This window comes from Apis cerana, linkage group LG11 (assembly GCF_029169275.1).
Source record: "Apis cerana isolate GH-2021 linkage group LG11, AcerK_1.0, whole genome shotgun sequence".
In the NCBI taxonomy this organism is placed as follows: domain Eukaryota; kingdom Metazoa; phylum Arthropoda; class Insecta; order Hymenoptera; family Apidae; genus Apis; species Apis cerana.
Genome location: NC_083862.1, coordinates 13,452,034 through 13,479,195, shown reverse-complemented (window position 1 = coordinate 13,479,195; position 27,162 = coordinate 13,452,034). Strand labels below are relative to the sequence as shown.

Sequence of the window (27,162 nt, the reverse complement as noted above, 5' to 3'; positions counted from 1 at the left end):
GAGTACGGGTCGAGAAAGTGAAATTACTGGTTGTTGATTAAAAAACACCTCTTCTCTCTCTCTCTTTCTGTACGTATCTTCCGTTTTTTCGAGGTGTATTTTTTAAATTGTAATTAAAAGACGGAATATAGAAAAGAAAAAGAATAATAATGGAAAGGGAGGGGAGGGAGGGGAAGCGAAATTAAGAGGGAGGAGGAAAAGCTGACTGGGCCGGGATTATTTCTCAGCCACTGGTGAAAATCGCTCGCGTCTGGCCCGCAGGCTATTATTCCAGGGCAAACATTCGTCTCGTGTCTCGTTGTCGCGTGTTCCGAACCGTGTCGGCCATCGCCCCCTCCCTCGCGTACGCGCTTTTCGTGCCCCGCGGAGAACTGGTAGCGTGACTTAATTTTTGTCTCCTCGTTCTTCCTGTCCGCCCTCCCCTCCCTCGCCCCTCTCGCTCTTTAAAGCCTCGTGCCGAGCTCGCTTTATTGGCTCGTCGAGCGAGCGACAGGTAGCACCGGTCCGTTCAAGTACGATCGTGTCTCTTTCTCTCTCTCTCTCTCTTCCCCTCGTTTACAGAGACCAAGAAAATTCATCCGAAGGATTCGTAGAAGATTCGTGTTTACACGGCGGAATCACAAACGTCCGTTTGTTTTTTGAACGAAGTAATTTAGGAACAGTAGTTTCTTGCGAAACATCTCGGAATTTCGTTTATTTAAACAAGTCTTCGAAACAAATATTATGGTATGAAATTAATATTTTACGTAATTGCAATTTGAACGATTCGATCCATCTTTTTTTTTTAAAGTTTTAAGTTTAAATTTCCCGATGAAATGGAAATACTCGCGCGTTTATTCTTTCTCCTAATTATTCGCACATTTATTTTAGTTCGATGTGCAGTGTTTCAATTCGGGAGAGGAGGAAGGGAAATCTGCGCTGCTTTTATTAAGTTTACCTTCTTCCTCTTTTTCCTCCCCTTTCATAAGCGAGGATGAGACAAGATGACGAGACAAGAGATCGAAATGTCTCTGCTCCACGACACGCGGCGCCTAGTCCGGTTCAGAAAACCAAGGATCAGGTTCGCACGGATCCACGTGGATCGATTCCAATCCCGCAGAAGTGAGACATTACCGGTGAAAGGATTGCGACAAGATCTGGAAATACCGCAAGCTTCACTCAGATCCATGTCGTCTGTTCATCCTAAACGAATCTATAAATTTACTTCGTTCCATGATTTTCGACTCTTATTTTCGAAACTTTACTATTATCGATAAGTGAAGTAGGACTGTGAATCGATTCTAATTTTCGAATTGCATTCGGAATTATCGTTGTTACTCACATTGTCAATCATCCTCCCGAGGAGAAAAAGAACTCAGAAACATCATTTCCACGCGTGAACGAGGACAGAAGGGATTTAATCGTGGCTGCGCGTGATCCAATTAAGGGAAATTGAAGCGGGCCCCGCGCGTTGAACGGTGTGCAGCGGGCGCGGTGAATGGCTGGCCTCGTATCGGGTTCGCTTGAAGGTCGCCTAGTCACGGCACCGATTCGAGCTTATTGTTCGCCTCGCGAACGTTCCCGTTTCGCGATTCGAAAGCGCTTCTTTTTCGTCCACTCGCCCTCTTCCCCGCGCGTGTCCGCGCGACCATTGACGCTCTCTCTCTCTCTCTCTCTCTCTCTCTCTCTCTCTCTCTCTCTCTCTCTCTCTCTCTCTCTCTCTCTCTCTCTCTCTCTCTCTCCTGTGTGTGTGTGTGTGTGTGTGTGTGTGTGTGTGTGTGTGTGTGTGTGTGTGTGTGTGTGTGTGTGTGTGTGTGTGTGTGTGTGTGTGTGTGTGTGTGTGTGTGTGTGTGTGTGTGTGTGTGTGTGTGTGTGTGTGTGTGTGTGTGTGTGTGTGTGTGTGTGTGTGTGTGTGTGTGTGTGTGTGTGTGTGGTTGCTATCTTCTCTCTCTCTCTCTCTCTCTCTCTCTCTCTCTCTCTCTCTCTCTCTCTCCATGGGTCGAGAAACGCGCTTCATCGATTCACGATGGAACGGTTTATGGTGACCGATCGATGGTTGGATTCTGATGCTCGTTTCCCTGTAATTGGATTTAAGAGAAGAGTTTGAAGGAAGGAAAGTGTGGGAAGAATACGGTTGGATAAGTGTTTGTGAATGGGAATGCGCGTAACAAGTGAAGTTTAAATTGTTCGATCGTTGAAATCGATTAATAATAAGATCGCTTCTCTCGTACGTTCCGTGTAAAATAAAAATTTGATTGAGAAAAATGGAAGGAGTGTCTTGGTGTCGCGCGAGAAGGGCAAGAGAGAGGGTTCCCTCTCGCGGGAGAAGCTCGAAAGGAAGTTCAATATAAGCACAGTATCAATTGCACGTTGTCATCCTATCTAACACGCGTTTGCACAGTGTCTGATGAGCCCCTCCGTCGTGTTCATTCCGAATCAAACGCGATGTACGCTCCGGATAAATTCCAGCCTGTTATCGAGCTAAACAGTTGTTTAGTCTTGTCTCGAAGGGAGGCGATAAACGCGTTGTCGAGACCGACACCCGACACCCGCATTCCTCATCGATTCTTCCTCCCACGAATCTCGTGCGCCTCCAATTTACAATCTTGTGTATATATCTAAGTGCATACAAATGTCGGGCAATTTCCAAGGTCTGATCGATTAATTTTCCTATTCCCGGGTCGTAGAGACAGATTTTCAACATGCATCACGAAACCACGGTTCGTAAAGATTCGATTATTTCTATAAATAAAGGGAACGAGCTTCTTTAAAGAGAAAGCTCGAGGGCTTTCGAACGAGAACCACTTCAGAATTGATCTTGCAACCGTCGTTTAACCGCTTTCCAACCACGAAGATATTCCGCGATGTAGTTTATGCGAGAGCGAACGTTGCACGAGCGATTGAAATAAAGATCGATTCGAATTTACGCTCGCTATATATATATATAATAGTATATTTTGAGGACAGGATTAATAACTCGTCATAATAAACAAACTCGCGAGTCACTCGACGTCGCGTGAATGTTCGTTTCGTGGAATTTCTCCTTGCGCTGTGTATATAAACACATACCGTATACGATGTTTTGGAACACTTCGTTCGTAACCGCGAAGCTATTAACACGCTTCGCGACGGTAACTGCGTTCCAATATTCTTTCTACGCGACGTTTCTTCATATATATTTTCACGCGGATGGCAAAAGTGCGTTTCATTTTTATTATTCGCGCGAATAAAGTGGCACGCGCTCCATTATTTTTTTTGTATAAAAATTGCCAATATTAAAATAAAATATCGGTAAAAGTATAATAATATCGATTGTATCAAAGTCCATTGACGCATGGATATCGTCGGTGTACGAAGTAACTCTACGATTCGCACGACATATGAAAAGCGGTGGCGTAAAAAGGAACTAAAGTCAGAGTTGGGCATGAACCGGTTGGAAAAGTAACGAAGTTAAAAACAACATTTATTTATTCGTACCTATTATACATCGATCCGTTTCGCCACAATTATCCGCGATTATTATTACGTTTTGAAGAACGTATCATCGAAATAACTTATCCAAGTAACTTCAACTATTAAATTTTCTCCATCGTACGACTGTAAGAATCAACTGTCACTACGTATATCTTCCGTATAAAGAATTTACGCATGGTCGAAAGAAGATTATCGGAGAAAAGAGATTTTCCATTTTTCCATTCGATCGATATCCTTCCGTGCGGAATTCAAACCACACGATTCGATCGATTTACCTGGTCGTTTTTCTTCCCGCAAAGTACGACCTACTTTCGATACCCGCGAATCAATTGCGCTTCAACGACACGAAGAATCCTGGTGAATCCTGAAGGACGTATCGACAGGACACGGCCGATCTTTCTGGTTAATTATTATATCTGTCTCGATCGTGGACGCGATCCTGTCAGTTCCACGCTTCTCTCTTTCCATCCCTATCTATATTAATTCTCTATACTTGGAAAAATGAGATTGGAAAAGCGAGAAGATTCGAGCTTAAGGGGTACGGAGTCGAGGGCCGAATTGGGTCGAGAGTTACGGCTAATTGTTTAATCTTGAGGGCGGGTGAATCTGACGCTCGAGAGACACGAGATGTGTTTAAATATTGGTTTGATCGGAATAGATCAAGTTGTTTAAATCGTGTCGCGCGCAAATGAGGAAAAATTACGACTTCGCGGAGGAAGAGAAGGAGGAGGAGGAGGAAATAGTTTTTATTCTCGGAACAAATTTTCTCTCTTTTCCCCCCTCCCTTAGAGCCTCTGGGAGGGTAATATCTTCTCTTGTGCAGGGGATGGGCAAATTAGGTTAATTTTTTCGCGCTACCAGGTAAAAAAAAAAAATACCTGGATAGAATTTTATTAAAAAACCAAGTGGTTTCTCCACGTACATCGTAATTAATTATCGATAGCACGCGGAATAATGGATATTCGATGCGCGTGCATACGAGATAAATCCCCACCCCCCTCCAGCATTATTCCTACATTTTCAGAATATCTATTTCAATTCGTAGATATTTCACGATACTTGCAATATCGAATTTGAAATTTCGACAGTTGTTATTGGAGAGGAGCGTTCATTTAAAATATGAGCCGGGGATTTCGGGCGTGTCCTTGGAGCGTTCGTAGCCTTAATTAGTTCCCGCTTAATCTTGCATGGGAACGCGGGCGTGCGAAAACCGATTTAAAATCGGCGCCCCGATTTTATTAACACGGAAAAACTGATTCGACTCTCTCTCTCTACGCGCGAACGAACTTTTCCTCGAGAGGAGAGGAGAAATTTTGAAAATGGAACAATTATTCTCGGACAATTGTCATCGAAAGTGTTGCAACGATGTAACACGCTTGGAAGAGTGTTCTCACTCGGATCGACACCTGTACAAACAATTCTATGTTTGTCCCCGTGTTATCTACCCTAAATCCGCTTCCCCTTCGCCTCGACTTTTATCGGTACGTAAAAATTAACGAAATAATTGAAACTTTCTCTCTTTCTCCATCGAATTAATTCTCCTATTTTATTGTCCCAGTTTGTACGTATACAGTAACAATCGACAGTAACGACAATCGATGCTCACCAGCGGTGCTTTTTAAACAGTTTTAAGCGAGGAGTCGCCCGTTTCAGGAACCCGTTTCCGTTATCGTACGTATGCATATTCATTAGCATATTCTCTCCCTCTCTCTCTTTCTCTCTCTTCCACCGAGAGAACTTTCAAACCAATTTTATTTTTATTCTGTTTTTACACTTATAATTCTTGCTGTTAGAAGATATCCATTATCACAAATCTCGCAGTGTCCAGCAGGACTCGGATGACGAAGAGATTCGAATGCTTTGCGAACGATTGAAACAAGGATTTGGAATATTTTTAAACACGATACGATAAATATTTTCGATTAAAAACAGATATTCGGTGGACGAATATTTATTTATTTGGAAAATTATCCAACTTATCTTCCATCGGAGAGGAGGGAACGAATCCACTTTGTGATTAAAACTGATTAAAACCGTATATTCCCGGAGAAATTGCGAAAAGAGAGAGAGGGGGGTGGTGTCATCGTGGCGATTGTAGGGCAGCCAAGGCACACGTCCCTCCTGGGACGTTCATCCTCCCTGCAAAGGGGGTCTACCTGTGAATCCGTCCTGACGTGCAAAAAAAAAAAAAATCTAATACGCCAGACGCCTTCTCGGGCCTCGGGCGACGTTGCCCTACATTCCCCCGCACGAAAAACTTTTTCCACCACCGTGGACGGCCGTGGATGGAGGATACATTCGATGAAGCTTTTAGGCCGCCATTTGTATCGAAAAAGTCATCGATACAAATATATATATGTATGTATATATATATACAAATATATATATGTATGTATGTGTGTGTGTGTGTGTGTATATTTATAATTCCTCGTATCTCGACGTTTCGAACACTCCAACCCCGTTTTTTTTTTTTTTTTTAATTTTAATTTTCGCGAAGTAGCAGTAAAAAAAAATAGTAGCACTCTCGCGTATAGTTATCATACAAGTTATTTGAGTTATATATTCAAATATTTTCCAAATCGATTTTTTTTTTTTTTAAATATAAGAGGAGAATATATTCGAAAATAAAAAAGGGAGATTTTTTCGAACAATTTCGAATTATCTCGTATGCTTTATATCTCTGTTTTATTAAGGGGGATCGATGAATCATCGATTCGAGTCGAACGAAATTTTTCACCCCCCTGGTGAGATAGTTTCGAAGTTTCCTTCCTACCTTCCGCCCGGATTTGTTCGATATTCCAGGGTGAAAAAGAGTGGACGCGATTCCGGTCGACGTTGATCTATGACCCGACGGTATATCGGGGGCTTGTTTCATCCTTCCCCGCCCCTCCCTCCCCTTGCGGTGACCGCGGAATTTTCGAAAGTTCGTTTACACACAACTGCCGTTGGCGGGATTTTCGTAAATTTCTTCCCCGCTTTGTGACCGCCCCTCCAAAATTCGTCTATATTTCATCGGCACGGGCCGACTTTCCGCGCGCATGCGCACGCATCCGCTCGAGCGTCGAAGGGGAAATTAAGGATCGGGGAAGAGTCGATCGAAATTGGAAAATTGAAATCTTTTGAAATTGAATTGGAAATCGTTGTAAATATTCCTTTTTTCCTCGCCCGGAGATCGGAATGTTAATATGAGGATTTTGATATTGATTCGAAAAGTAAATCGTATCGTATATTAATCTTCGAAATTAAATTAAGAAATGGTGCCAAATTTTACGAAATTTGTAAAATAGTTTGTAAAATTTGTGGAATAATTTGTAAAATTTTTTTCAACAATTTAGGAGATCGAAATCTTGCTACAAGGATTTTATATTGATTCGAAACATAAATCGTATCGATCAATCTCGAAATCTTCGAAATTTAATTATGAAATCGTGAAATCGTGAAATTTTACAAAATTTAAAAAATTTTTTTTCTTCGTTAGGAGACCAAAATCTTATAAGAATTTTATATTGATTCGAAAAATAAATCGTATCGATCTATCTCGAAATTTCCGAAATTAAATCAAGAAATCGTGCCAAATTTTACAAAATTTGTAAAATAATTTGTAAAATTTGTAAAATAATTTGTAAAATTTTTTTCAAAAATTTAGGAGATTGAAATCTTGCTATAAAGATTTTATATTGATTTGAAAAGTAAATCGTATCGATCTATCTCGAAATCTCCGAAATTTACAAAAATTTATAATACAAATTTTGTAAAATAATTTGTAAAATTTTTTTCTTCGTTAGGAGATCGAAACTTGTTACAAGGATTTTATATTGATTCGAAAAGAATCGTATCGATCTATCTCGAAATTTCCGAAATTGAATTAAGAAATTATGCCAAATTTTACAAAATTTGTAAAATAATTTGTAAAATTTTTTCAAAAATTTAGAAGATCGAAATCTTGCTACAAGGATTTTATATTGATTCGAAAAATAAATCGTATCGATCAATCTCGAAATCTCCGAAATCGAATTATGAAATCGTGGCAAATTTTATAAAATTTAAAAAATTCTTTTTCTTCACTAAGAGATCGAAATCTTCCCATATATATACACACACGAGGATTTTATGATAATTCGATGAAAATGAATCGTATCGATCAATCACGATTTCGAAGCGACGACACTTCCAAACTAACTCTTAACTCAATCTTTTCTTCTCGCCAAATTTAAAACACAATTTTTCCACTTACTCAAATCAAATTTTTCTTCTCTACTTTACTTTAAGAAAAATCGGGAGAGAAAGAGAGACGAAGGGGAGTAGATAAAACACAGTATATCGACGCGGAATAAAAATTCGAGGATCACGATACCGACAATACCGATCGAGATGGGAGGAGAGAGATGAAAGAAACGTAGAGGGCGCTGGTGCGTTCCAGGGCACGCGTTTAACATTCCTGCTTTGAATACGTAATTTTCCAACGGGGGAGAAGGAGGGAACAATGCACGCGTGGTTTTATCCCGACTTGTTGACACGCGTCTGCCCCCCCAAAGACGCCATCGCCACGAGTGATGAAGACGGCGATGGCGAATTTCGACAGGCGAAAAGAAAGAGAGGAATGGACAATTTATCCTCGTCGATAATCCATTCCATTTCGAACGACTTCTCTCGTCAATGTTTTCCAGCCAAGAGCAACTTGTTCTGAACGAATATCGAACTCGAGAGTAATTAAAATTAATTTAATCCAACGAAAGTTTATCATAAAGGACAAAACTAATTCTCTCTGTCTAATGGAAGCGCAAAAAGTTAACGGATAAATTCGTAATATATATTCGTTAACTTTTTGAGCTCTCTTGGTTGCTAATAACGAATAAGTTAATCTCCATATTTTTAGAATCGATCCTCCGGAAGCGTTGTGCACGAAGAATCCGCAGAATCATTGAAAAGTAGTGAAGCGAGATCAGATCAATGTAAAAAGAGAGAGAGAGAGAAAAAAAAGGAAGAAAGAGCGTCTAAATAAGTCCATTTACGGAGTTCCTCCAATGGCTATCCACCACCGCCAAACTTTCCACCAAACTCGGGTTTGGACTCGCTTTGAATTTTTCTCGAATCGAACTTCTTTCGAGGCCCTGCCTAAACTAGATCTACTTTTCTAGATTCTATTGGACAGCGAGCGAGCTCTGTGTGCGACTATTGGATCTCCCCCCACCTCTCCCCTCCCCTCCCCGTCTATTCAAGTCTCAAGTGTTTCTAGGATTGCTCGTGGTGGAAACTCGGGCTATCGCCGCGGCGGTGAAGAGTCTCTGCCCCTCCCCCTCCCTCTTTTGGAGGCTTTCTTCTCTCGAGATGTTGTCCACTTTGAGAATTTTAGAGAAATTAAGGCGAAAGGATCGCGCAAGGTTCACGAGGCGCCCCTCTCTCCCCCTCCTCTTCTTCCAAAAAAATGAGAAAATGGAGGGAATCTTGAGAGCCTTGGGATAAAAATATCGAAACTTGTTTTGGATTTCGAAAGGGGAGGGAGAGAGAGAGAGAAGGAGAGTAAATGAAAAATTGAGACGAAATAATAGAGGAAAAAGAATCTTCTCTCTTTCGAAAAAAAAAAAAATTTGGAAAAGATAATACAAAGAAGACCTCAAAAACTGGAGGGAGGGGGACAAGGAAAGAGAACCAAGGAGTTTCTTAAAAAAAAGTGAGGTAGAGAGAGGAGAATAATTCTTTAAAATATACAAAAATTGTTCATAATAAAAAATTGTGAACTCTTTTGTAATCATTCTATAAAGAAATTTGCAAATATTTATTGTATTTATTGTGTTTTAAATTATTATAGAATTATTTTTTATGATAAAAAATGAGAACTAAATTATTCAGAAGCAATTCCGATGAGATATTTTTATTTTTATGAAAGAAAATAATGAAACGAATGAAGGAAGCGCATAGATTTGTGATCCATTTATGAGTTCGAGTCTCCAGGTTAAATCTGTTAAACGACGAATTACTTCGAAAAATATATCTACGTCTTTTAGAATTTCAAATTACGCTTTGCTTCGTCTCGAAAACAATTCCAAGTTTGTAGATCTAACCTCAAAAATCGCATTTTCCATTCCTTCTTGTCGAGATAATTCAAAATTCTGTAGATCTAACCTCAAAAATCGCACTTTCCATTCCTTCTTGTCGAGATAATTCAAAATTCTGTAGATCTAACCTCAAAAATCGCACTTTCCATTCCTTCTTGTCGAGATAATTCAAAGTCTGTAGACCTAACCTCAAAAATCATATTTTCCATTCCTTCTTGTCGAGATAATTCAAAGTCTGTAGACCTAACCTCAAAAATCATATTTTCTATTCTTTCATTTCAAAATAATTCAAAGTCTATAAATTTAACTTCAAAAATCATATTTTCCATTCCTTCGTTTCGAAATAATTCAAAGTCTGTAGACCTAACCTCAAAAATCATATTTTCTATTCTTCCATTTCGAAATAATTCAAAGTCTGTAAATTTAACTTCAAAAATCATATTTTCCATTCCTTCGTTTCGAAATAATTCAAAGTTTGTAGATCTAACCTCAAAAATTGTATTTTCTATTCCTTCGTTTCGAAATAATTCAAAGTCTGTTGATCTAACCTCAAAAATCGCATTTTCCATTCCTTCTTGTGGAGATAATTCAAAATTCTGTAGACCTAACCTCAAAAATCGTATTTTCTATTCCTTCGTTTCGAAATAATTCAAATCTTATTAAAAAAAATCGTAGCTTTTTATTATTATATATGTATAAAAAAAAAATATATATATATATATATATTATCATAGTATAACAAAATTATCTTATTACGATCCGAGATTCTATTATTATTTCCTCGATCAATAATTCAAATAATTATAAATCTCATAATTACGAGCTCACAATTATACACCATCGTAATAATTCTGCTTAAACGAAATATTTAAATTAGATTCTATTCTTCGCCTTTCTTTACGAATCCTATATTATTACAACTAACACGATCTCCGCTAACTAATTTCCTTCGAACAAACCCTTATTTACACACACGCAAGAGTAAAAAAAAAAGGAACGGAAGAAAAGGATAAACAATCGCCAGGATGGAATTTTATTCAAGGATCAAAAAAAAAAAAAAAGAAGGAGAGAGAAAGAAAGGGCTCGTTAACAGGATGCAATTTCGGTCGAATGGGCGATTCTCTGCCGCGGTCTCGGGGAGCGGAAATCGCGCACTTCGTTACCCGCGCGCGGCAATTAGCCTCTTAATTACCCGAAGCTTCTTCCCTCCACGATCCGAAGATCCTCCCGTGGGATCCTGCAGGGGAGCGCATCTTGCGCGGTGAATCGATTTCTCGGATGCAACGTGAGGATGGGCGGGGAAGAAGGGCGAAAAAACGGGAGAGAGAAAATTTTGAAGGATTTCCCTCTTTCTTTCCAGCCTCTAATTTATCAGGAAATGTGACCGAAAAAGAGAGAATAAGAATTTTGTCCTCGTTGAATTCAAAATTTCCAATTTAAATTAAAGCACAATTGATTTGAATATCGGACAAGAATCTGAGAGAATTTGTTAACTTGCAATGCGACCTTGCAAAAAGATTATATCGTAATAAAGTGCATCTGGTTGCCGGATTTTGAGTATTTCCATTACGAGAATATTCATTTATTGTATCTCATTAAATCGACCGTTTAATATTAATTGAAAACAGGGAGGGACGTACCACATGTATTTCCTTGCGACTCGAATCCAGGTCGAAAAGGGAGGAGGAGGAGGGAGAGGGCCTTAAACAAATTCCCCCGTTTCATCTTATCCTCGCGAACGGCAGTATTTGCCGTTGTCACGATCTTTTTATCTCCTCTCCGTTGAATTTCCGACCACGTGCCACCGCCTAATACCTTAATAACTGGGAACAATGTTCCCTCCTTTCACGGCTCTATTCCTCGATGCTCGAAGGACGAGGAATATTATTCGCGGGGAGTCGGTGAAAAGTGGGCCAAATTGGCGTCCACCCGGTTGACAACCGGTTATTAAACAGTAGTCTTCTTTAATTAACCGGAGCAAAGTTGCGCCAACTTGGACCGATGAAAGTCTAACCCTCAATTAAATACAATCGGGAGGAAATTTCTGAGAATTTGCACACCATATATTTATGTTCAAAATGTTCTCGCGATGTCATATATATTTACATAATGATTCATCTTCTTGGAATTTCTATAAAAGAATTTTCCCTGAATATTAGCATCGATATTTTTCGTCCCGGCATTCGAGTTTCGATAATTCATTTTCGAAAGGTAGAGACCCCTAGGCGATTACGTCGTGGGTGGAGAAAAAAGAACAATAAACGTGGAAACGAAGTTCGTTAGTCGAATAGAATTGGCCGACGACACCGGTCGAACTGGCTGGAATCCTTTTAGTACGCCCTCTGACGAAATTCTGAGGTCGTAGTTGCGTTAGGTGAATTCGTTAGCGAAACTTTCCTCGTATATATATATGTATGTATGTATGTATGTATGTATATGCGTATAACGCATACCGAGTAACAGCCAATCGCAACACGCGACAAAAGGGTGGCGAGGCGACAAATTAATTAAACTCTTCTGCTCGTTTTATATTTTAATGCCGCGATTACGCGCGGCGCTCGCGTGATACCTTCGCTTCACCTGTTAACTGCACGCGCTTTACGTTGAAGTGATAAAATTAATTAAGGATAAGTGAAAAAAGGAAATAAATTTAAAAAAAGAGAGAGAGAAAAAAAAAGAGATTAAATCGATCGGATCGTTCTAACGAACTTTAGTCATCGATATATATATATATATATATATATATATTTTATTTACTTGTTTTCATTCAAGAATCCTTCGTCAAACTTCTTTAGAAAAAGTTTCCTCTCGTTGACAACAATGCCCGATCAAGATCGTGAAAAGTTTTTTTCAACCGGATGGATAATAAACTTCTCTCAACTTGTCCTCACGAAAGAAGTATCAAGTGCGTATGCCTTGCTAATTAGAGCTCCTCCGCTAATGTACCGATCGATACGATGGTCGTTAACAGGCTCGAGTAGTCGTAAACAGTTGACGGTTGATTCGTCAGAGCCGAGCTGTGTATCGCACGAATATCCTCTCGATTTATTTTTCAAAAGTTTCTCTCTCGATAATCTTCTCAAGAATTGTCGTTTTAATATGATTCCAGGGGACGTCATCGACTGCTGAGCGGCAAGAGACGAAAAATCAGCTGGTATGTCAAATAATCAGCTGGTTGACTCCTGTCTGTAAGTGTCTTTCTCTACTCGAGTTCTCTGTCGAGGAGAGTCTCGTAAACGATTAATACGTTCTCTTTCTGTCTTTCGCTCTATTACTCTTTCCTTCCTTCTCCAACCGAGGGGAATCATCGGTGAACTCCGCTTTCCCCTCTCTTTCTCTCTCTCTCTATCTCTCTCTCTCTCTATTTTACGGCTATTGCAAAAAACGTAACGTCGACCAATTGGCGAAACTCGTTTTCTCGGTAATGGCTAGAAAAGAAATAAAAATTCTATTTATCTATCTATTCCGTCTATCTACGCTGTCGTTCGGCCCGTTTTCCTTGGAGCCTCGATGTTTGAAAAGAAAATGGAAAAAAAAAATGAGAATGCACACACGAGGCCGGGAATCGGCCACACGACCACCAATAATGAAAAAGACAGTTACAAGATATGTTAGAAAATAGATCGCACCTTAGGATGCACGTAGCCCCGGCACCCGTATATTAATCAGAGCGAAATTATTAATGCCAGGCTGGTGAATCGTCGAATCGTCGAGAGACAGGAGCACAGCATAACGCACACTGAGATCACGCAGAGGTGACTAACATGACCTAATCGACGAGGTTAGTCATTCTGAGCGCGCGAGCGCGACCGATTAACAGATCTATTATTATTCATCGTTGGATCTACATTGTTCGTGTATTATTTTTCCTTTGGAAAAAGCGAAGCTTCGAATCGGAAATTCGGAATTCGTCGAGATTCTCGATGGGGCGTTTAACGTCGAGACAAGAACGATTTATGCCTCCTTCAAGTACGAATATACCAAGTGCTCTATAGGGTGTACGCTTTAACAATATCCATCATATTTTTTTTTATCTTCTTCATCGTCTTTACATAATTCTCAAATGATTTTAACTCGATTTTCTTTAAAGGATCTTTCTTTGTCAGTTTATTGGAAATAAAATAAATAAATAAATAAAAAATACTTGAATACTGTCAAAACGTACATACCCTGTAGATTCGATACAGATATCCCGTCCATCGAGATCTCGCGAGGCGTTGCAAGCAATTTTCAAAGGTGGATCATCGAAAAGAGTCGTCAGAATGAGTAACTTCGGCCGCACTAACATTCGTGTTCGTTTCGCGTTTATTATTTAGCATGGTTGAGAGTGATGTGTGACGAGGATACGAGGTAGTTTAACGTAGTTAGATTCGTATCTGAATGCTTCGCTTTGTTCTTGGTTCCTTTTACTTTTTCGTTACTTTGTATTACTTTTTCAGCTCGGTGTGCGCTTTATTTATTTATTTATTTCTTTTTTATCTCGTCTTATTTTATATATTTCATTCTTTTCCAAAATTATCCACCGAAATTATTTTAGCTGTTCAATATTCGTTTTGATGGCACGCGGACCGTAACAAATCGGGGCAAATAGTGATTCGTTCCATGTGTATTTCTTTTCCAGACGCGTTCTCCAGGAGAAGGGCCCCGACATGCCGCAATACACGTAAGCTATCGAATCTTAAGCGAATAAATCGGCGATTGTTGGCCGGATGGGACGAGCATATCTCTAATTGATCATTATTGCGGATCATTTTGCAGCGGACAGAGTGATGCAGATTACCACGGAAGTAACGGCCAGGCGGATACCCATTCGTTGCATTCGTCTCATTTATCTGTCCAGGAGGATCCATTACTCATCCGGAGCCATAAGCAGCAAACTACTCAACAAGTGAGATCCGTTTCCAGTTTTACCTACGCTCTAATTTGCCCTGCCGTGATTTCCTTTTACTCTTAACGATTGTTCCCGCCTCGTACCGTTCATCAGGAACGGCGATATTCTGAAATTTTCGCATGGAAATTAATCCAATAATACGCAATTCTCAATGTTCTTGTTATTTTTTTTAATATTCTGAGAACTCACCCAAAATATTCCACCAAATTGTTCCCAATATTTTCAAAATCTTCTCAATCTCTATTCTCTCGGAAGAATAACCAAAACTATCGCCCGGTATCTTTCCATTCTCCTCGACCTGATCGCAAAAACTAATTTCAGGTAACAAACGTGTCGAAGGTCGTGCGCGAGGTATCACACATGGAGCCGGATCCGGGCGCGGTGAGCTACATGTCGGTGCCGTTGATGTCCCAGGACTATCAACACGCGGACCGACGATACCCGGCCGACTCGTACATGGTCGGTTTCGAGCATTACGAGCCCTACCTCGGCTACCCGCCCCAACCAGGGTATCCAGGACCTCATGGAATCTACATGCCACGCTCGCATTCCCCTCACAGCCCTCACAGTCCCTCGGAGCACAGTCGTGCCTCGCCTCCGCATGGTAAGACGTTTATTTTTTTTTTTTATATCCTCCATGACGCCATCTTATCACCTTGGGACGAAAATTATCTCTGAAAATTACACCGCGGAGTAAAAATCTCTCTCTCTTTCCGTTTTATTTGTCGTTTTATTTGTTATTTTTCTTTCTTAAAGAATACCTGCGCAAGGCGGCGCCGTACGTGGAAGGAGGTTACAACGACATCGATCCAGGTTTGAATCCCGCGTTGCAAGATCATTATCGTATTACTCCTAGTCCTGGTGGTCCTGGAGATCAATATGGTACGTTCGGTAATACTTTGAAACGGGTTTAAGAAGCATTAGCTTTCCCCCCCTTTTCGCCCCATTGTTTCTCACCGTTCAAATTCACACGAAGGCAGCGTAGCCACGTTCACCTAGACAGCTCCATAACGAGATATTCAGCTATCATCGTGTTGCAGCATGGGGGTTGGAATCTCTGTCTGTCCGGTGTCTGTGCACACAGGAGGGCGCAACGAGCATAATTCACTTTAATTATCTCTATGCCTGACATTCGTTTGTTATTTTGTGTTCTCTCTAGATCAAATCAGCAACTCTTGGAATATGGATGACTCCGGCGAACCCTCTCAGCATCCTCATGGTAGGGTCACATCAATAATTTATTTAACACGTTCTCTCTTTCTCTCTCTCTCTATCTCTGCCTCCCCTTCTTTTCTCATCACTGTTGCGTTTGATCCATTTGCCTTGATCCAAACACCTTATCGTGCTCCATCATTTGCCAACCATTGCTGTAATAAGATAATGCGAGTGAATTATGCGTTATTCGACTACTACTTGTGCAACCGCTACTTGTCCAACTTGCTCAAAACGGAGAGGGGCACCGCAACTCTTGCCCTCGACCTAACCTCAAAACGGCCTAACCTCATTTCATTCACTTCGCCCGTCTCCGTTTCCAGACGAGAATAAAGTGGCCTACGGTTACGTGTCTCCGTCCCCATACGGGCCGGTCGGATACGGCCCTGGCGTCGGGGTAGGCCCGGTCGCAGTTCCCAGCGACGTGCCCGGCTACGACGAGGGCCACCCGGTCCCGCTGCCCACGGGCGTGCCACCTGGCATGTTCGACGACGAGGTGCACCTACAACGGCTGCAATCCCGGCACCCGGTGGTTCCCGGGATGGCAAGCCCGTTGGACGACGACCAGAAGTCGATGAGATGGCGGGACCCGAATCTGTCGGAGGTGATAGGCTTCCTCAGCAACCCGAACAACATCATCAAGGCGAACGCGGCCGCCTACCTGCAACATCTGTGCTACATGGACGATCCCAACAAGCAGAAGACGAGAAGTTTAGGTGGTATACCGCCCTTGGTGCAGTTGCTCGATCACGACAATCCTGACGTGTACAGGAACGCGTGCGGCGCGTTGAGGAACTTGTCGTACGGGAGGCAGAACGATGAGAACAAGAGGGCCATCAAGAACGCGGGCGGTGTGCCGGCGTTGATCAATCTGTTGCGAAGAACGTCCGACGCGGACGTCAAGGAACTGGTTACGGGGGTCCTGTGGAATTTATCCTCGTGCGAGGTGAGGGGAGGGGAGTAAACACGGAGAAAAGTATTTATTTGATTGGAGAGAATTATTGGGAATATTCTTACAGTTCTCGAAAGTTACTCACCATTATTCTTTGTTTCGTTTCGGTTGGTATTCTTTCGTGGACGAACGTGGTAATAGGTTATGTCGAATCGTTTACGTTGGATTTAAATTTCGTTTAATTATTCCCTTGTCCAGTCGCAATCTTGTAATCGTGATAATTTTGTACTTGTTTTTAAATCAAAATTTGAAGAAAGAATGTTAAAAATAATTCGGGAAAAGAAGTTAGAATTGTGCCTACCATTAACGATGTATACGTATTTATATCGATACTATTGTTGCGTTGTCGATAATTCGATGTGTCGATAATATCGAGCAGGTGAAACTGGTTAGAGTTCTTTCTGCAAATAATATTTTTACGTTTTAATAATAACTTTAAATAAGAAGGAGAAAAGAGAAATAGAAAGGTCACTTGCATCCATTAACGATATCCTGCAACGGTATTATCGATCTATCGAAAATTTTCAATATGGCATCGACAAGATCGATCGACCGGTCACAGCTCTAACGGAAACTCGAACGGAACGGAGAATTTATTGAAATGTCGGCCAGTGAAGTGGTTAACAAAATAAATACTTTGCCGTGTCAATTTATTAGAGGTTAAGTTTCCATCCTAGGCGTACTTATATATAACTAGACGAATAAAACTAGGGAAGAAATCGATCGTAAACAATTATAACCTCTATACTATACGCAACGATCCCTCTTTCAGGACCTGAAGAAATCCATCATCGACGACGGCGTGACGATGGTGGTGAACAACATAATAATCCCTCACAGCGGCTGGGATCCGAGCTCCTCGAGCGGGGAGACGTGCTGGTCGACCGTGTTCAGAAACGCATCTGGGGTGTTGAGAAACGTGTCGAGCGCCGGCGAATACGCGAGGAAGAAGCTGCGGGAGTGCGACGGTTTGGTCGACGCCCTCCTCTACGTGGTCCGATCCGCCATCGAGAAATCGAACATCGGGAACAAGATCGTGGAGAATTGCGTGTGCATCCTGCGAAACCTGAGCTATCGGTGCCAGGAGGTGGAGGATCCGAATTACGACAAACACCCGATCCAATCGACCGTTCAGAACAGGGTAGCCGCGCCCGCCAAAGGTGAGGGCTTGTCCTTCCCCCCTTTGCATTCAGGGAATGAGACGAGTGTGTACCCTCCCCCTTTGCCATGGTTCAAACACACCGGTTCCCTCCTCTGGGCATGATGTGGTGGAACACGCATGTAGCCGAATTGTGTGTGCGCTGATGATAAACGGATGGCCTCTTTTCCCCGGGGAGGATGATGAGATAAGAGAGGTGCAGGTGTGCACCTCTTTCGTGCTACTCAATAGATGTACAACAAGGGAAAAGGAACGATAATCCAATGCGAATCGTGGTGCAGAAAACAAAAAAATAAAAGCAATGCAAAGATTTTCTCACGCGATAATTTCTTGTGTGATAAAGTATCTGTATAAGTTGGATCTATCGCTTTAGTATTATTATTATTATTGTTGTTGTTGTTGTTGTTGATAGAAGATAGTTGAAAAAAAAAAGAAAGAAAGAGTGTAGAGTGCTCCTTATACAAATAAGTAGATCACTTTTATCGAGGCTTATTAAATTCTTGCATTGTTCTCCACTTTTATACATATGTATATATATATATATATATATTTCCTCGTTATCGAGCCACGAAACTTATTACGATTGCTTATTACTTTTGTATTATCGCCACATTTGTATTTCCATAAAGTAGGCTAAATTGTCGTACCATGAAAATTAGTTCTTCGAAAAGTGGGATCGATATAATCGTATATAGTCTTTCAACACGAAGGGAAGGAACGGAGCGTTATTTACGTACATTACCGCTTGACAACGCATTTATTGTACGGGTAAACAAGTCGCATAACGACGAGATGTTGCACGTTTCGGATTTCGTGGAATGTGGGATGTGAAACGTGCAAGGTGTAGTGATTAGCTGACCCCCTATATAAATATATATATATATATATGTATATTTATTTATTTATCTCTACGAATTTAAATGATAAAATAATCACAATACTTGTTGTACACTTGAATATTCGTTGTAACGCTTACGTATCTGTTGAGTATAATCGCTTACTTAATCGTTTGATTGATACGTAATTGGGTGTGTTCGTGGTAATGATGTCCTTTGCGAGACGACCGATAACCCTTTATTAGCGATAGCATACACATATACGCACACACACACATACAGTCGATTTAGTGTACGTATCTTTCTGCAACCACATTGATCTTTGTGTTTCCCCTTTGGGTGTTATGATTTTCTCACTCGTTTCTCTCGATCCTTGTCCATATTCGCAAATATTCTTTTCCCTAAGTACTAACTAGAGGTCAAAATTTACTAGTGGGCAAGAAGCAAAGAGAAAAAAGAAAAGTAAAGCAAAAGAAAAGAAAAGAAAGAAAGAAAAAAAGAACAAGTTTTATATCCTTTCTAGTTTAGCATGAATTAAAGATGTGTTTCAATCTTTTTAGCATACAGTTTATGTCAAGGTAAGACATTCTTGTACTTCCATCCGTTATTTTAATTTATTTTCTACGTTGTCTTTTTCTTTTTCTATTCCTCTTTTGTTCTCTCTCTCTCTCTCTCAAGACGAATCCAAATAGTTGTCAGTGCATGCATCGCTTTTCAACTCGATTTTTCGTTGGCTCTTTATTATTTTTTTTATTATTATTTTTCTTCTCTTTTTTTTTTTATCTCGAAACAACCGATAACTCTCTTTATAGAAACTTAGGCCCGCTATCCATCTATCTATGGCAAACAATCACATGACCAATGTTACAATCATTGTTCTAATATTGATTCCGTTGATCACGCTGTTGATGGATGTCTTCGTCCAACAGGAAAACAAAGACAGGTTATCGCGTTGTTACTGATTTTAATCCGTTAAAATTATTATTATTATTCTTGTACAATTGAGCCTTAATTGTGCATCTATGCATCTACGCCTGCTCCTTTGACTGGCTGTTGCAATTCGAGCAAGCCTCGCTGTTGTTTGCCCAAATGTTTCAGGCATTGTCTCTTAGCTAGTTTTGATAGAAGTAGCGTGCAATATTACATTTGAGAACAAGGTTCTCCAACAACGATTCAAAGATATCGTCTCCAATAATTCCTCTAATTTTAACCCTCCATCTCCATCCTCCTCCTCCTCCAAATAAAATTGTGCATGCGTTCAACGCCCATACAATTTATCACCATCCGAGTCAAATTTAGACTCGATAATTTTTATTTCTCTTTATTTCCTATCTTGCCTGTAATTGAAGCGAAAAAATCAATATCGTGTGTGTCCTAGGTGAGAATCTTGGTTGCTTCGGGGGCAGCAAGAAGAAGAAGGACGGTCAACCGGTGCAGAAGGAGACGACCGCGTCGCGCACGACGACCAGCCCGAGAACAGAGCCTGTCAGAGGCATGGAGCTCCTCTGGCAACCGGAGGTGGTCCAATCCTATCTGAAGCTGTTGCAGACATGCTCGAATCCTGAGACCCTCGAGGCGGCGGCAGGCGCGCTTCAGAACCTCGCAGCCTGTTATTGGCAGCCCAGTATCGAGATTCGAGCCGCTGTGAGAAAGGAGAAAGGGCTTCCCATTTTGGTGGAGCTCCTGCGGATGGAGGTAGCTTAGTTATTTTGAGCGAGCATGGAAGAATTATATATATATATTAGTGTGTCTTACAAGTTTCACGATATTTGTTTAAGATTGATTTATATTGATTTATACGAACCGTTGTTATTCCCTCTTTCCAAAATTGTTGGGGCTTATTTGCGATAATTCTTTGAGAAGAGGGGAGAAGCGGTGTTGCCAATCGTTGGTTAGTCAATTCTAGCCGTTATGGCGGCTCTCAATTTGTCAAGCTGATCGATCAATATTTTGCAGAGTGGATGGTCTCATCTTGAGGAAGGAGCTCGTATACCTTTCCAGTTCCATCGAATGGAGAAAAGAACTTTCTTCCAAAGTCCAGGCTTCGCGACAGTTGAAGATCTGTTAAATCAAACGCGTTTTCGATGGAACAATTTTTGGTACAAAATTCAAACATCTTTTTAAGAAAGAATCTCTTGGAAAAGTAAATCGCACGTAGGACGGTCTCCGTCGGTAACCGTGGAACCCAAACTTTACATCGATCGATATATCTCAATCTGATCGGGTGGCATCGCTGATTTTCAGCGAGCATGGCCTTGATAATCTCTTAAACCAATTGCGAATGGTCGTAATAGTCGTAGCATCACTGCAATATCATTTACACTATCACCTTTTTCAAAGCAATGAAGCATAACGTGCAGCAAATGCTTTCTTTGGCTATATACGTATTGAACGGCGTGGAAAAAAGTTTTAAAAGAGCTCTGGGACCATTGAAAAATAGATAAACCTGTTAATATAAAAGTAGCCAGTTAAAATCGTTCCTGGCTAGGAAGAAACTTGTGGGATACCCTTATATATGTTATAGATTAAGACTTGTCGAATAATAAGTATACTAATTTCGTTAACAAGTGATTTAAAATAAAATGTTTTGAAATAGGTGGACCGCGTGGTCTGCGCCGTGGCCACGGCTCTCAGGAATCTCGCGATAGATCAACGGAACAAGGAGCTGATAGGGAAGTACGCGATGCGCGACCTTATTCAAAAGTTACCCTCTGGGAATAATCAGCACGACCAAGGAACCAGCGACGATACAATCGCCGCTGTCCTCGCCACGTTGAACGAGGTGATCAAGAAGAACGCCGAGTTCTCGCGATCTCTGTTGGACGCTGGGGGTGTCGACAGACTGATGAACATCACCAGGCAACGCCAAAAGTACACGCCCCGTGTTCTTAAATTTGCAGGCAAGGATAATGGATGAATAAAAATGTTGTTGCAAGCGTTGAGATAAAATTGAGGAGAAAGCGTATATACAAGTTGTATTAATTTTTAGGACAAGTCTTGTTCACAATGTGGCAGCACCAAGAGTTGAGAGACGTTTATAAGAAGCACGGTTGGAAGGAGCAAGATTTCGTAACGAAAACGGTGGCTGCGCGAAATTCAGGGCCTAATTCACCCAACAACGCGAATAGGTAAACCCAATCTCGATTCAAAGATTTCAATTAATCTTTTCGATTTTTTTTCTTAAAACCCATCACCAATTTTTTATTTTTGTCGTTTCCGTTCCTGGACTCCGCGCTCTTAACTTTTAAGTATATGCTTCTCCCATTTACTCTCTTTACGTTTGTTGGATAGAAAAATTTTCTTCTTTTTGAGCGGAGTCCACACCCGTATAGGATTCCCGAACTTTCTCGACCCTGCGTTAAATTTAGCTATGATTGTAGCACGCTGAATCGACCGATGGCGAGTCAAGGGAGCACCAGATACGAGGACAGAACGATCCAGAGAGCGAACATGAATTCGAATAATGTTGGTCGACCTACCATTTATCAGCCTGTAAGTAACAACAACTAATGGTATCGAATGTGACGAACAATTTGGCCGTGTCACGTCCGAAAGGGGAGGCACGTTTCTGGCAAAACGTGAACGGAGACGTAGCAAGAGATATCTCGCTGCATTTCGTTTCACTCTCGTTACTCGCTGTTCGTTCGATTCGCAGGATTTGAGTTGGCAAGCGATTGATAAAAAAAAAAAAAAAAAAGAAAAAGAAAAAAAATGTCCAGAGAAGAGATAAAACGACGAGCTTCGTAAGACGAAAGTACAGATCGATCGGTAAAAATGTCTCTCAGTCGATAAACTCGCCGTTATTTATATTTTTAACGGATTCAACGATCAAGACAGATTCTTAATTTAATTTTTTTCAACTCTCTTAGGAATCGAATCTTATTTCTCATTGTACACCACGTTAAATTTTCTTGTTTCTTTTTTTCTTTGATTCTTTTTCAAATGTACCATTTTTACCATTACCGTATTCGCACGAGCAGAGGAAAGTGATGGCATCATTTCCCTGCCAACAATTGATCGCCGGATTAAGGATAATCGTTGAGCGAATGATAATTATCGCGCCCTGCCAACAATTGATCGCTGTTATATTTATCGGATATCGACAGGGAAGAGGAAGGATAAAAAAATGATCGTAGCGGAAAAAATGAATGAAGAAGGAGCGACAATGTATGGTATATATGCGCAGTTGTGATACGAAATGAATTAAGAGAGAGAGAGAGAGAGAGAATGAGAGAGAGGCAGAGAACAGTTACTTAACGTATATAAACTAAGTCAATTAACGAGTACCAATTATATCTCATCGCGTTTCACGGTTACACGGAAGCCGCATTATTCGTATAGAGAAGTATTACACCAGTATTAACAGAGAGAGTGAAAGAGAGAGAAAGAGAAAGTGTGAAAGAGTGGTATATGTGCGCAGAGTGAAAGAGAGAGAGAGGAATGGATCGTATTAAGCGGTCGTGTTAAAACAGTCCATGAGATTATCGAGTATCTACATTTTTTTTTTACATATAAATAATCGATCGATTACGTAATACGCGGACAGATCTCGTCGTTATCGACGCGAAACACCGAGGATTTGTCATTGTGCGAAAAATAACGAACGCGCATAATGAAATACTATTTTGCTGTTGCAAAAACCGAGAGGAGGAGAGCGTATACGCTCAATCGATAGATGTCGTTTCGTTTGTGAATGCCTCTTCGAATCGTTCGTTACAAATATTCATTCGTCATGGGATTGCTTGCGAATTGTAACGAGGAAATTTTTGGATATATATAGAATTTTGATATATATAGAAGTTATACATATGGAAGTTGAAGCGTCGGAAGTGTGTCTCGCATGATTCTATTACACGATTGTATAAGAGGTTAGTTGTTGCAGGACCAAGTATCGATTTGCCAGTATCGATTAGGAAGCGCATCGAGCCGAATTGAACGAAAAATCTAATTTTTTTCCAAAATTCGATAATCCTTGCCAGTCTGATCTGATCAGAGGATAGAAGAAGGCTGATGATGACCGCTACCTAATTGAGGTTAGAACGGTAGTGTGACAGTATACGTATATATATATATCGTTCCATTATCGACAAGTTCTGTAGTGGAGTTAATTTCTACTGATTAATCTATGATTAATTCAGAGTCTATACGGTAAGAGTAATATTAGAGAGAGAAAGAGAGAGAGAGAGAAAGAGAAAAGAAAAAGAAAAAGAACGCACGATCATCACGATTTTTCCAATTTTTGAACGAGCAGGGTAAAGTTAAATGAAAGCACAAACAAATATACATATAATTCACGATTCACATTCGTTCGGAAGAGGTATTCTATTCTTTCTTCTTCTTTTTTTTTTTTCTTCTTGGATAATATACAAACGCGCATAGACAGACAGACACATACTCATTAAGCGACTTTCATCGTATCGAGAGAAGAGGTAGACGCACTACGTCGAAGCATGGTTTATAGTTGACACGTTGACTATTGCACGAACTTATTTATAATCTATTTATATCCAAATTAACCGAGCATAATAATAATAAAAGAGTATCTGACAGTATCCCATCAATTTGATTCATTGGTATGTACAACTAGTTCAATAGTATTTTTCTTTTTTCTTTTCTTTTTTTTTTTTATTATACAAAATCTCATTGATCAACGATGGAATTTGTCTTATCGTTTCATAATTTTTCAAATTCTTCCAGAGATCACATCTTAACCTTCCCCCCCCTTCTTTTTTTTTAATCAAACTCAAATTTCACCCATCCTTGTATAAATATAAAATTACATACAAAAGTAAGTAAATGATTATTAAAATTCCTATATATATAATATATATTCCAAAAATAAATAAATAAATAAAAAGATACGATTGTAGGAATAGCGGTAGCCTTCCTTACCTTTCCTACGGCAAATTTAAAAAAAATTAAAAAAAGAAAAAAGAGGAAAAGAGCACAGGAACCGAGTAGAAAAAAACGAGAGAAAAAAGAACCGGGCCCGATCGTCTCGAAGAGCGGCCCACCCCCGACCGATCCACCCCCGGCTACCCTCCGAGCCAGGGCTCTAAACTAACCGTTGGCTTGTGTGTGTGTTGCAGCAACCGAAACCCGGTGAGCCGCTCTACGCGCAAGTTAACTTGGAGAAGAAAAAGAAGCGGCAGTATGAGCTGGGGGTGGGCCAGGCGCAGGGTCAGGGGCCGGTGGTCGGCTCGGGGGTGGCGCCCAATGTGCCCGCGACCGGCCAGTGGGTGGCCGACGGCGTGGGCGTCCCCGACGGCTCGGCCGCCACAGCGACGGTGAACGTGCCACCCAACTCGACGGCCGCCTCCGCGGGCGACTCCTGGGTATAACAGGCCCTTGTCCAGGATCCAACCGCCAGGATCCCTCCCTCGAGGCTGCCTCAGAATCGGAACAACGTTTCCCCCCCACCCCCCAGGGGGGAGAATTAGAGGAGGACTCTCTGCTGCTTTCGTCTCCGACGAAGAGGGGGGGGAGAGTATTGGAGGGATTGGATGATAGAGAGGGCATTGAGCATGGACGAGTTTTATTATTAATTAAGAGTTTTCTCTTCTTTGTCCGGGTTAGTTTCCTTATCGAGGAAGAAGGAGGAGAAGAGGAAGAAGAGAGGTGTTGAAGGAAGGGGAGATTTTTGGGTCGTCGAGTATATCTGCTCGAGGCGTATTATATTATATTCTTTCTTTGGGAAAGAACAATAGAGAGACGGGAATATAGAAATTTGTTTTTCTATAGGAAAAGAAGAAAAAAGGAAAAAAAAAAAAAAGAAATCGCACTCCGCACCCCCATGTTATTATATTGATGTATAGTAGATGAACATTAGTGAGGAACGAAAAGGGAAAAAAAAAAAAGAAAAAAACAGCGACTTGTCCGACCACATCCGCAGCAGTAGTCGCACCAATGGCTCTAAACCTTCATTGCACAATTCTAAATTAATATATACTAAATATATATATATAAATATAAGTATTATATATATATACATACATACACATACACACACACAGACACATGTATATGTATATTTTAACAACGGTCAAGATAACGGGATAAGATACTGAATCCCCTGCGGCCGTTAAAATTACTATTAAGAATAAGTAGGCGGTATTATTATTATTATTATAATTATTATCATTATTATTATTATTATTATTATCATTATTATTATTATTTTTATTATTATTATTATTAATATCATCGAGTACGACGCGGCGATGTTGCCGCTGTTATAAATACAGGAAGGGTATAAAAATGAATGAATATATAAATATATTATATATATATATATATAGAGATATATTATACGATATACCGTACACCACGGTACACCACGATCATAGACACACGATTAGACAGCGTATCGATTACTTATTATTATTATTATTATTATTATATTATTATTATTATTGTATTACGTAAACTTCTGAGGCTGTGGGTGTGGCATGTTACACGAGGATGTTTCGAATATTTGCGAGCTGCACTTTTTATTTTTTTTCTTTTCTCCCATTTTTTTTCCCGAATTGAGTGCGTGCGCAAGAGTGAGAGAAAGAGAGAGAGAGGATGCATGAAAACGGAAACGAGAAACAAAAGAAGGAGAAGAAGAAGAAGAAAATGGAAAATGGATGTGTGTGTGTGAGAGAGAGAGAAAGTGTGTGCAAGCTACCATTCTGATACTTTTGTCTGCCTGCCCGTATATAAAAAAAAAACTGTCCACTCGCGAACGTAGTAACGTAAGAAAAAGAGAATAGAGAGAGAAGAAAGAAAAAGTATCTTAAAAAAAAGTCTGCATTTATTCTCGAGGAATAAGATGGAAAGATAAGAAAGATAAGAAGCAAAATGAGCAAAGAGGAAAGAGAATTTTTTATGGTTCTTCGCTGTTATTATACTTCTTCATATTCTAGAATATCGCGATAAAAATGATTCGAAATAGGAAAGAGAGAGAGAGAGAGAGAAAGAGAAAATGAGAAAAAAGGATGGAGGATCGAGTAAAGAGGGGGTTTAACGAAAGTATAAAGAACAGATAAAGTGGGAATAATGTGATGTTCAATGTTATCAGAATGTTTGACAGAGATGACATTATTGATAGCCGATATACATATTATATATATATATAGATATATATACATATATATTATATATATACAAATAAATATATCCTTGTTCTATTTCTTAAATAATATTATTACGACAGTTGAAAGAGAATAAAAAGAAAAGAAAAGAAAAATCGAGTGTGTTCGCGATTAACGATTATATAATAGTCAGAGAGAGAGAGAGAGAGAGAGAGAGAGAGAGAGAGAGAGAGAGAGAGAGAGAGAGAGAGAGAGAGAGAGAGAGAAGGTATAACACCAACGCGCGAAGGGCGTTAAAAGAATTATTATGCATTGATAATTCACTTTCGTCGAATTCAGAATTATACACAGATCTATATATATATATATACACACACATACGTACACACAACACACACAAACATATGTTAGAAGAAAAAGTATGATATAAACCGCTTCTTGGCGGTCACGATCGATTTAAAATTGAAAGAGAGAGAGAGAGAGAAAGATAAGAAAAGAAAAATAATTCGATCGATCCCGTCGATCGTC

The 27,162-nt window shown here is 40.3% G+C and overlaps 1 protein-coding gene and 2 long non-coding RNA genes across 13 annotated transcripts in view; 2 read left to right on the top strand and 1 right to left on the bottom strand.

The window, feature by feature from the left end:
* Positions 1 to 25,440, top strand: part of LOC107995857 (catenin delta-2) — a 39,301-nt gene extending 13,861 nt beyond the window's left edge. The window contains exons 2-16 of one of the 10 annotated variants that reach the window (XM_062082097.1): positions 12,619 to 12,697; positions 13,199 to 13,264; positions 14,131 to 14,172; positions 14,268 to 14,397; positions 14,722 to 15,004; positions 15,157 to 15,282; positions 15,560 to 15,619; positions 15,936 to 16,558; positions 17,337 to 17,724; positions 19,120 to 19,137; positions 19,938 to 20,254; positions 21,156 to 21,459; positions 21,549 to 21,687; positions 21,940 to 22,051; positions 24,649 to 25,440. In XM_062082097.1, coding sequence (XP_061938081.1) covers positions 12,666 to 12,697; positions 13,199 to 13,264; positions 14,131 to 14,172; positions 14,268 to 14,397; positions 14,722 to 15,004; positions 15,157 to 15,282; positions 15,560 to 15,619; positions 15,936 to 16,558; positions 17,337 to 17,724; positions 19,120 to 19,137; positions 19,938 to 20,254; positions 21,156 to 21,459; positions 21,549 to 21,687; positions 21,940 to 22,051; positions 24,649 to 24,900 — 2,892 coding nt within the window. In that variant the 5' untranslated portion in view covers positions 12,619 to 12,665 and the 3' untranslated portion in view covers positions 24,901 to 25,440. Of the gene's footprint in view, positions 1 to 12,563; positions 12,698 to 13,198; positions 13,265 to 14,130; positions 14,173 to 14,267; positions 14,398 to 14,721; positions 15,005 to 15,156; positions 15,283 to 15,559; positions 15,620 to 15,935; positions 16,559 to 17,336; positions 17,725 to 19,119; positions 19,138 to 19,937; positions 20,255 to 21,155; positions 21,460 to 21,548; positions 21,688 to 21,927; positions 22,052 to 24,648 lie in introns of those variants that run through there. The other 9 variants (XM_062082096.1, XM_062082099.1, XM_062082098.1 and 6 more) reach the window with 9 other exon arrangements.
* LOC133666997 (uncharacterized) lies at positions 1,725 to 10,573 on the top strand. Its single transcript, XR_009832013.1, has 2 exons — positions 1,725 to 8,159; positions 8,330 to 10,573. It is a non-coding gene; the product is annotated as an uncharacterized LOC133666997 (long non-coding RNA).
* Positions 10,172 to 17,217, bottom strand: LOC107995858 (uncharacterized). 2 transcript variants are annotated; one of them, XR_009832012.1, is made up of 8 exons: positions 16,866 to 17,217; positions 16,650 to 16,769; positions 15,956 to 16,534; positions 15,358 to 15,767; positions 15,162 to 15,267; positions 14,590 to 15,074; positions 13,139 to 14,506; positions 10,172 to 12,937 (listed from the first exon to the last, which is right to left on the bottom strand). It is a non-coding gene; the product is annotated as an uncharacterized LOC107995858 (long non-coding RNA). The 2 variants fall into 2 exon arrangements; XR_009832011.1 differs by lacking the exon at positions 10,172 to 12,937 and having other exon boundaries at positions 13,937 to 14,506; positions 16,650 to 16,792; positions 16,866 to 17,203.
* Positions 25,441 to 27,162: the final 1,722 nt, after the last annotated feature.